The 11,513-nt window shown below is 41.6% G+C and overlaps 1 protein-coding gene across 1 annotated transcript in view; it reads left to right on the forward strand.

Moving 5' to 3' along the window:
• The window catches only part of LOC143510069 (uncharacterized), a 102,683-nt gene that overhangs the window by 39,522 nt on the left and 51,648 nt on the right, over positions 1-11,513 (forward strand). Inside the window, exons 2-3 of the mRNA XM_076999073.1 lie at positions 2,650-3,869; positions 7,874-7,881. Coding sequence (XP_076855188.1) covers positions 2,650-3,869; positions 7,874-7,881 — 1,228 coding nt within the window. The remainder of the gene's footprint in view (positions 1-2,649; positions 3,870-7,873; positions 7,882-11,513) is intronic.

Below are 11,513 nucleotides of genomic sequence, written 5' to 3' on the forward strand. Positions count from 1 at the left end.
CTCCAAATTAATACCAGCGTTGGTATCGATATTTGGATCGATCCGCCCACCTCTACCTACCATCACCGTCGGACATTACAGACCACAGGTTTCCTTATTCTCAATATCAACATCGGGCGTTTAGTGGAGTTGCGCCTATTGTCTCCTGTTTGGAAGTGTTGGGCTACTGGTTGACCTGTAAGTACTTAACTTAGTAATACGTACTACTAACACATTTTAACCAAATCTTAACCACACTATTTTGTTCGTTCCGCTACCTCACGGTTGAATCTCGTGTCTTGACCAAGTTGGTGGAAAATTCAACGTGTTAAAGTGTTTTTATAATGGATGTTGTAGCGCTAACTAACCCAGCCAGATAACGTAGCTACTTATTTGATACTATACGAATATAATTATATTTGGTTCTTTTGTTTAGTAGCTCAGTGGTTCCTGTTACAAAGATAAAAGCATATATGCTAGTTATATTGTACGGTTTTATTACAGTAGCTTTTAAGTTGTATGCTGTTATAGTGGATGTATTGTAATATTAAATACATTTTATTTAATTTGGTTATACATTGAAGTATTTTTATGTTTAGGTGAAATCATATAGATAGATATATACGGGTGTACTTTTCCTAAGCACAATAACAACATTTGGGAGAAGCTTTGACGCCCCCTCAAGAACTCCTTTAGAAAATGTTTACTGTGTATTGTCTCCCCACCCCCGTATTGAAATGTAATTTACGCCCTTGATTTCTGATTATTTTCCTATTGTTAATTGGTTTCTGTTTTTGTAAATATCAATTGCACGATAGAAAATGATGTCTAAAGGAATCTAGTCTTGTAATAGACACCCTGCAAGATCCTTTGTCTTTTTCAAATCAGTATCTATATTTCAGAGCAAACAAAATAAATGACAGGAATAACATGTATTATTTGAAGCTTGCATGTTAAGCATGTTAATGTTGTCACCCTGAGTGCATGTAGTCTTGGTAAAGGTCGTAGTGATATGTGAGATCGGCATTTGAGTTTTCAACCCATCTGTCATTTTCTCCAGTTGTTTATACATAGTTATTTATCAGTGATAGCCAATATGAGATCAAATATACATTTTACTAAAGCGTTATGTTGGTGTTTATAGGAAACTAAGCTTTAGTGCTGACATGTCCAAAATTCGGACTGAGGGACAAAATGCGGCCTGCCAGCACAGTATAAAATGCCCTTGTCCAAAAAAAAGCTATTTTATATTTCACCAGAAGATGGCAGTATATCTCGCCTATACTGCAGATTTCAAACACTTTTTACAGCATTTACAGATACACTGTAAAAATGACATGGCATTTAAGAAATAGCACAGAGATCTATGTTGAGGAACAGTTTGAATAAAGTAGATGTGTTAGATCTACACAACATGTACACATTTTACTTTTTATGTCATTTTAAAGAAATGTTGAGTGTGGAAATTTAAAATTATTTTATTCTAATCATTTTCAGTTCAACATAAATGTTGATGAAGCTGTCTTAACAGCGAGACATTTGAGATCTTCTGAAGAGGTGAGTTATATTTTAAACCTGCTACTGATAAATTTCTCAGTATAATCCAGATAAATAAGCAACAGTTTAAAGCACACACCCAGCCTACAGGTAGCCTGTAGGCCCAATTCTACTTTTTGGATTTGGATACATAATGCAGCATTTGTTGTTTTTTGGTCTTTGAACAGACTCCCAATCTCAATATACACACAAGCTGGGTTATACATCCTTTAACACAGTATTAACACAGTATCTTCCAATCTCATTATACCCACATAGACAGAGTTATAGACCCTTCTGAACAGGACATTAACTCTGCTATGGAGTATAATGCTGCCAAATCATTGTAAACAAACAGAACATATTCCACAAATATACTATTTGCAAGCAAACATCACGTGATTTTCAAATGAAAACCACGACTTACAAATACAAAATGCAATACTTCTAAATTCATATGTTACTTTCAAGCAAATGCACAGCAACTTTCAAATACATATACGTACGTACAAAAAAGGTGACTTTGCACACTTTTAGCAGGAGTGCTTTCTAAAGAGGCCAACAATATTTTTACCTTCAATCTACCTGGAAACATGGCACATTGAGTAATGGTGTGCACAGGTAAATTTTCTGTGACATGTTGGTGCTGCCCATAGATAAATTCTCTGATGCACAATAATTTAGAAGGTCAAATCACACTGCTGGAACTCATAAAGAGCTTCAACAGAACAAAGTAGCTCTGCAGCCCCATGAGAGAGAAAGGAAGTAAAAGATCAACTTTGAAAATAAAGTTAATGAGCCCTACAAAATAAAAGTCCCTATAGACTGGCACATAGAGTGGCACTGAACCAAACAGAGAGAGACACATAATCACAACATAGACAAATGTTTTCATTTGTGAAGTGATGAAGCCTAGCAATGTCTCCTGATGGTCTTCAGCATGAATGTCTTTAGCATTACGCAGAGCCCAAATGGTTCCTTGTCATGACTGTTTCATCTTCATCTCACAATGACTTTGCAATGTCCTTTTCCTCTAGGAATTAATGCTGTCCACTTTCCTAAACACATAAACATATTTATCTGTGAGGAGTATGACAGACTGCTGAAATCAGTAAACATGGAAAAGGAGAAAAGCTACAACTGCTTAAAGTGTGGAAAGAGTTTTACTAAACACAGTCATCTCCAGCAACACCACTACATTCACACAGGAGAGAAGCCATATCACTGCTCAGAGTGTGGGAAGAGTTTTACTCAACAGAGTACTCTTCATAAGCACCAGCGCATTCACACAGGAGAGAAGCCATATCACTGCTCAGAGTGTGGGAAGAGTTTTAATGAACAGAGTAGTCTCAACGAACACCAGCGCATTCACACAGGAGAGAAGCCATATCACTGCTCAGAGTGTGGGAAGAGTTTTACTCAACAGAGTACTCTTCATCAGCACCAGCGCATTCACACAGGAGAGAAGCCATATCACTGCTCAGAGTGTGGGAAGAGTTTTACTCAACTGAGTAATCTCAACGCACACCAGCGCATTCACACAGGAGAGAAACCATATCACTGCTCAGAGTGTGGGAAGAGTTTTACTAGACAGAATCATCTTCAACTGCACCAGCGCATCCACACAGGAGAGAAGCCATATCACTGTTCAGAGTGTGGGAAGAATTTTATTCATAAGAGTAATCTCAACGTACACCAGCGCATTCACACAGGAGTGAAGCCTTATCACTGCTCAGAGTGTGGAAAGAGTTTTACTGAACGGAGTCCTCTTCTACGTCACCAGCGCATTCACACAGGACATAAGCTATATCACTGCTCAGAGTGTGGGAAGACTTTTACTCAACAGAGTAGTCTCAACGAACACCAGCGCATTCACACAGGAGAGAAGCCATATCACTGCTCAGAGTGTGGGAAGAGTTTTACTCAACAGAGTACTCTTCATCAGCACCAGCGCATTCACACAGGAGAGAAGCCATATCACTGCTCAGAGTGTGGGAAGAGTTTTACTAGACAGAGTAGTCTTCAACTGCACCAGCGCATCCACACAGGAGAGAAGCCGTATCACTGCTCAGAGTGTGGGAAGAGTTTTATTCATCAGAGTAATCTCAAAGTAGACCAGCACATTCACACAGTAGTGAAGCCATATCACTGCTCAGAGTGTGGGAAAAGTTTTTCTGAACAGAGTCCTCTTCAACGTCACCAGCGCATTCACACAGGAGATAAGCTATATCACTGTTCAGAGTGTGGGAAGAGTTTTACTCAACAGAGTACTCTTCATCAGCACCAGCGCATTCACACAGGAGAGAAGCCATATCACTGCTCAGAGTGTGGGAAGAGTTTTACTAGACAGAGTAGTCTCAAAACACACCAGCGCATTCACACAGGAGAGAAGCCATATCACTGCTCAGAGTGTGGGAAGAGTTTTACTACACAGAGTAATCTCCAGCAACACCAGCACATTCACACAGGAATGAAGCCATAACACTGCTCAGTGTGGTAAGTCAGAAACTTCTATCTACAGTTCTAGCTTACTGTACATTTTCTGCTTTGCACTAACACTGCATTGTGTTAGTACAGAATGAAACATGTTGGACAGACTATATGTGATCTGCAGTAAACAGTAGTGGGAGACTATGAGCACAGATGTTTGAACGTTTCCTCATCAGTCATGAATGATTTTATTTTATTTATGTTTTCACTCTTCATGGCCAGCAGGCTAAGTGGAGTATTGACATGCATCAGTGTCCCTGCTTGGCTAAGAATGATGTCAGTTTGTTAGTGTAAATATGTATTGGCACATAAGAGATCGTAGTTGATAATTGGAACATGACAAACTTTACCGGATAGCAACACAGAGGTGAATATATGAAAAACCACATATACAAATGTGCCCCGTACCCCCAAAAAATGTTTTGGTACCTTGGGGGATTCTAGGGGTGCCACCAGGGGCACATGAGCCAGAAAAGGTCCTATCACAGTATTGATGTAGACACTTGTTAGCAGGCTCAGGGCTGCATTGTACAGACACAGACACTCGTCCGCTGGCCTCTGATGTACACTGTACCACTACAGATTTGGAGCAGTGAACTGTAGGCTCGTACTGAACAGCCATATTAACGTACCGCTGCTCTGTCCTTGTAGCAGGTCTCTTGGTAGTAGTAGGGCTGTGGTAACCTTCTTGGGTACTGGTGTCTGTGCTGAGACTTCCTCTCTGTGTGCTCTAGGTGGAAAATGAACTACCTCGGGAGCAGAGAATGCACCAAATTCAAAATCAACAGTGGATCCACTCTTGCCAAATCGTGCTCTAAGAAGTTCAAACAACCCATCAAGGGTGTTCATTTCCTCTCTCGGCTGAGACAAGGACAAATTCAAAAAAATTGTCTGCTCTGGAGAATGAACCCCTCCAAATTATCCTCCTCATTGAAGTCGTGGGAGGGACAAATCGAGGAGGGTAGCTCAAATGGTTCACCACCCTTAACCTGATTAATCAAGTCCTCAGACAAGATATGCATTGGAAGATAACTGTAACCCTCTTCCTGATAATCCCTCACCTCGTAAGGCTCCCTCACTGTCCTGTAATAGTGGATTATTCTGTGACGTGGTGGGTGTTACGCAATCAGAGAGCAGACACGGTCTCTGAGGTGATTGGTTTTTTAACAAACGGGTTTTACTTTGAACCTACAGGGTTGCACACAAATTGACAGTAGACACACGAACAGCACAAGCACAATGAGGCATGATAACACTAACGGAACTAACAGGCTAACACACATATGACCAACTAATCATTAGACATAAAGACAAGACAACAGACTCAACCAGCAACCTGACATATAACAGAACACTAAAACTTAGATAACAAACTACACAAACGGACATCTACAGACACGAGAAGCCATGAATAAAACAGAAATATAGAAAGATTAACCCAAATCTGACTTCCAAAACACAACAGACTGCATAAGACCACAAACTATCACCATAATTTTTACTTTCACAATAAGTTTGCTATAATATGCACCATCACATTACAATAACCCACAAAGACTGAACACCAACTATTAAATACCAGAACTAAATTACAAATGAGACACAGCTGAAGGGGAAGTAACACGGGGTGTGACTGAACAGACTAAAAAGTGATACATGATTGACAGGGAGGCGGGGCTAGACATGACACCTCCTTAAAATCTCAGCATCACCTCTATTCCGTGACCTACAGAAAGCATGGACTAGACTTGCTTGCAAAGTGAATATACAAGTTACTTTGTGTTTTGGATTCCTGTAAAAATATTAAGCCTGAAATTTCAATATGTTTCAATAATTTTATTAGTTTTTAATATGTGACCTAAAGCTGATGTGAAATGTGCATAAATGTTTTAACTGGGACTCTATGGAAACCATGGTGGTGTTTTTTACTCTTCTGAAAGTCTATAAATCTGCTCTAGAGACAGATTAAAAGCAATACTACACAAACAGACCTTTTAGTGTTTTTTGTCTTTAGTTTGTTACACTCACATCACGCTTGAATGTCTTGAACATATAACAATCGAAACATTACTTGGTAGCAACTAATACACTTAAAATAAATACCACTTTGCATTTATACAGTATGAATTACACTGTATTGTGATTGCATTATTCCCCTGGCTATATCTCCAATAGCGTACATTGACTTTAATCCATTCAAAGAAAGTGGTCAAATGTTGGAGTACAGATCAGCACACCGGGACGATGTACTTTACACTGCATTCCAAATTATTATGCAAATAATATTTTCCCTGATTTTTCTAAATGGTCGATGCAAATGAGCCAGTATAATAAGTCATCACCCGTAAGAGTATAAATTGAATTTTATTGAACAAATCTCCCAATTATAACAGTATATTCTTCAAAAATAAAAAAAGCTCAAAAGGGGAAGATGGTGGTCACACCTCATGAGTTTCTCTCCTTTTATGCCCATAACAGCCAATGACACAGAGGTATTCTTTGCAGCATGAGATGGTGCATTGTCATGCATGAAGATGATTTTGCTCTGGAAGGCATGGTTCTTTTTGTACCATGGTAGAAAGTGGTCAGTCAGAAACTATACATATACTTTGCCGAAGTCATTTTCACACTTTCAGGGACCCTAAAGGAGCCTACCAGCTCTCTCCCCATCATTTCGGCCCAAAACATGACTCCGCCACCTCCTTGCTGACGTCACAGCCTTGTTGGGACCTGGTAGCCACCAACCATCCACTACTCCAATCCAACATCATCCACTATTGTGAAGGGCTGTGAAACCTTAACAGTCATATTCACCAATGCACTGTCAATCATTTATTGTATTGGCCCTGAAAAAAATATAGGGATATGTTACATGTGTGTATTTTGTACAATTAGTGGTGGAGACCAGGGACAGTTGTAACACTTTTTGTGATTTTTCCAATAAATCAAAAACCATTTACAGTGGAATAGCCAATTTGCTGTATTATGAACTTCAATGTTTCAACTACTGAAACAATGTATATAAGTGGGTTTATGAAATATGTACAGGTTGCAAAATTTATTTAAATACAGTCACTCCAATGTTACAACCGTCCCAGTGTACAGGGATGGTTGTAACACATGCCAGGGACGGTTGTAGCGTTTAAAATTTACTTAATTAATCAATTAACACTAGAGTGGCCCAACCTTTGCCAAAAGGCAGTCATCCCTGCCATGTACCACAGGACTTCCAAAAGGTAGAGGTTGGCAGGTGTGATAAGCCCTTCTTACCTCCAGTGTTATGTCAATGAGGTGTGTCTCAGGTTTGGGTGGTTGCTGCTTCAATACACACCTTTGGTTGCCTGCCACAAGAGACTGCAAACTCTCTTGCAAGAAGTCACAAAGTCAGAAGAAGTCAGACGTCACAAACATAATATTTGAATTATAGTGACATATAAGTGGCATATTGATTATTCAAAATGGCACAGATTTTTTTTACCTTACTTTCAGTAGTTTTTGTCTTTTGAAAAACTGCCAATAGGTAAATATATTTTTACATAAATTTATACAAAAAACCCTCAGCTACTTGAAATAGAATAATAATCTTGGGCAGTTTTAACTTATCAAGATGGTACTTTTTACAGTGTGTCTCTTCCAAAAACACAACAACAAACTTACCAGAAGAGATTTCAGAGTCACTACTCCCCCCATCTTTGGAGGACAACTTTATCAAAAGAAAACAATTCTGTAAAATACAGTACAATAGTAATAAAAATAATTGGGGTTAGGTGGGCCATACAGAGAAAAAAGGAGGAGAGAAAAGAGGGTCAGTGTTCAGTGTTCATGGTCAGCCACTGGTCAGTGTTCATCCACACCGTCCCCTCAAAAGCCCTCAATGTCTAAAATACAGTAAAGAGTACAAGAATAGGTGCCTTACACAATCACCGACTATAACAGCCTAAAATGTGGTGCCCCACAACCCCCACTGCAGAGAGTAGCCTGTTCAGCCAACCCCCGTCGGTGATTGTGTTTGGCTTTTTTTTCTGCGTGTCCCTAGTCTCTACCATACAGGACAGGATAGAAATGAGGGGGAGAGAAAAGTAATTTTTAAACCTTATTTTCAGTAGTTTTTAGCATGTATGTATGAAAGGTGCTATACAAATAAAGACTATTATTATTTATTATAAAAAGGGAAGGGCAGAAAACACAGCTCAAATGACCACTGCAATGGTTTACCAACTGCTGCTACATTGGACATCTATATTCACCCAAACACATATACACCCACACACACACATATACACACTCACACACATACACCCACAAACCTTCATCCCAACATAAATTTACTCATATATGTACCCACACAGACAATCTCCCCAAGGGGAGGCCAGAGCTTTTTTCTTCTCTATCTGAGTCAGTGAACACATCCAGCAGAACAATGCCTCCCTCCCTGATGCCCTGAATGACTTCTATGCACGGTTCGAGGCACAAAACGACACGTGGGCAAGGAAGACCACGCCCAAGCCAGACGAGCAGGTGTTGTGGATGTGAGGAGAACTCTGCGCAGAGTTAACCCACGCAAAGCTGCAAGACCAGACCCCATCCTCGGCAGAGTGCCCGGGGAATGTGCAGAACAACTGACGGATGTTCTCACGGACATCTTCAACATGTCCCAGAGCAGCTCCACTGTCCCAACGTGTCTCAAGACCATACCTGTCAAGTTTTGTATTTAAAAATACGGGACATTTCTCGTATATGACGTCATCGCCTAATTTGCATAATCAGTTATTTGCATATAGCTGCAATCGTGGCTGTAGGAGAAACGAAAACATCTTTGGAGTGGCAAAAAGTGAAGAAAAAACACCCCAAATACGTTTTGAACTACAAATGAATAAAAAAATAAATTTTCTAGTTGTATTTCTAGCTACAAATGGGGACATCTCGCGTTTGTGCTTGGCAGATTGTTCGTGCTGACGGACATCGTTCCTTCCCCCATGAGAGACACTAAAATCACAGCTACATATCTTACAGAATGAGTAGCTATGCCCCTTCATGCTCCACTTTAGGAAAGTAAATTCCCTGTCCCATTCGTCAAGGTACTCACACGTACGCTTAGCTTTTTAGGCAGGACTGCCTTCTCTCGTTAAATCCATCTCTGATTTGTTGTTCCAGGTTTGCTCCCACTGTCGACACTAAACCCACGAGTTTAAATTTTTTTTTTTTTAAAGCATTCATGTGTCGCTCCAAACAGAATTCTGTCACTAGCCTCGCGAGAACTGTCATCTGCAGTAGTCTGGGTGGCAGTTCTCGCGAGGCTAGTGACAGAATTCTGTTTGGAGCGGCACATGAATGCTTTAAAAAAATAAAAATTGAAAACTGAAAATACGGGACAAATACGGGAAAATAAAAATACGGGACGACGCCGGGACAGAGCGGTAAAATACGGGACTGTCCCGGCCAAAACGGGACACTTGACAGGTATGCTCAAGACCACCACCATCATCCTGCCTCAATGACTACCATCCCGTTGCACGCACCCCCATCATCATGAAGTGCTTCGAGAGGCTAGTCATGAGGAACATCAAGACCCAGCTGCCCCTTCACTAGACCCCCTGCAATTCGTCCCAACCGCTCCATCACCACCACCCTTCATCTCTCCCTCACCCACCTGGAGAAGAAGGACACCTACGCCAGAATGCTGTTCATAGACTTCAGTTCAGCATTCAACACCATCGTCCCACAGAAATTCTTTGGGAAACTAAGCCTGCTGGGCTTAAACACATCCCTCTGTAACTGTATCCTGGACTTCCTGACTGGGAGGCCCCAGTCAGTCCGGATTGGGAACAGCACCTCCAGCACCATCACACTGAACACTGGGGTCCCCCAGGGCAGTGTTCTGAGTCCTCTGCTGTTTACCCTGCTGACTCATGACTGTGTAGCAAAACACAGTTCAAACCACATCATTAAGTTCGCAGATGATACAACAGTGCTGGGTCTCATCAGCAAAGGCGACGAGTCGGCGTACAGAGAGGAGGTGCAGCGGCTGACAGACTGGTGTAAAGACGACAACCTTCACCTGAACGTGGACAAGACCAAGGAAATGGTTGTTGACTTCAGGAGAGCGCGTCACACTCACTCTCCACTCAACATCAATGGGTTCTCTGTGGAGATCGTTAAGAGCACCAAGTTCCTTGGTGTCCACTTAGTGGAGAACCTCACCAGGACCCTGAACACCAGTTCTACAGCCAAGAAAGCCCAGCAGCGTCTCTACTTCCTCCTGAAGCTGAGAAAGGTCCGCCTCCCTCCACCCACCCTCACCATCTTCTACAGAGGCACCATAGAGAGCATCCTGGGCAGCTGCATCACTGCCTGGTTTGGGAACTGCAATGTCTCCGACACAAGTGTATAGTGAGGACAGCTGAGAGGATTATTGGTGTCTCTCTCCCCTCTGTCACGGACATTTACACCACCCGCTGCATCTGCAAAACAACCAGCATTGTGGATGACCCCACCCACCCCTCCCACAAACTGTTCTCCCTCCTCCCATCGGGAAGAAGGTACCACAGCATCCGGTCCAACACGGCCAGACTCTGCAACAGCTTCCTCCCACGAACCATCAGACTCCTCCACGCCAGACACTAAACTGGACTTCTCCTCCATACATACACACACTCTCACCCACACACACCCAACCACTTTTCCCTGACAATGTGAAGGCACTTGCACTACACACACTACTTCACTGCGACAGGGACTCCCTTGTATATATACTGCGTATTGCACACGGCACAATTTGCACTAACCAAACCTACCTCTTACACTTCTCTCTCTAGTGAAGTGTCTCTTTTATTTTTTGCACACTGTATATTGTACTGTCTGTATTGTGTTGTACTGTCTGTCTGTTCCACTTATGTCCTGTCTGCACTGTGTTTTATGTTGCACCATGGTCCTGGAGGAACATTGTTTCATTTCACTCTGTACTCTGAATGTAGTTGAAATGACAATAAAAACCTCTTGACTTGACTTAAAGGAACACTAAGAATTAACAGCAGTACAGAGATAAAACGTTTAATCTTAACTTCACACCATTAATCTGGTCACCATTCACCACCATACTCCACTTTCAGGGTTCAACACACTTCCTCTTCCTTCAGGTTTGTCTCTGTGACATTTACAACCTGACACTCTACAGCTTGGGTTAGAGCTGCTACTATAACTACAACCTGACCCTCTATAGCTGGGGTTAGAGGTGTTACTATAACTACAACCTGACCCTCTACAGCTGGGGTTAGAGCTGTTACTATAACTACAACCTGACCCTCTACAGCTGGGGTTAGAGCTTTTACTATAACTACAACCTGACCCTCTACAGCTGGGGTTAGAGCTGTTACTATAACTACAACCTGACCCCCTGTACCTAGTATGAGCATCTTGTACATAGCAAACAAAGCTTTAATGCAGAAATACACACTTTTTTTTTGCCTCGTTCCGCCATCTAGTGGTGACCATGTGCTGCAACATCAAAT

Source organism: Brachyhypopomus gauderio, chromosome 3, assembly GCF_052324685.1.
Source record: "Brachyhypopomus gauderio isolate BG-103 chromosome 3, BGAUD_0.2, whole genome shotgun sequence".
NCBI lineage: Eukaryota > Metazoa > Chordata > Actinopteri > Gymnotiformes > Hypopomidae > Brachyhypopomus > Brachyhypopomus gauderio.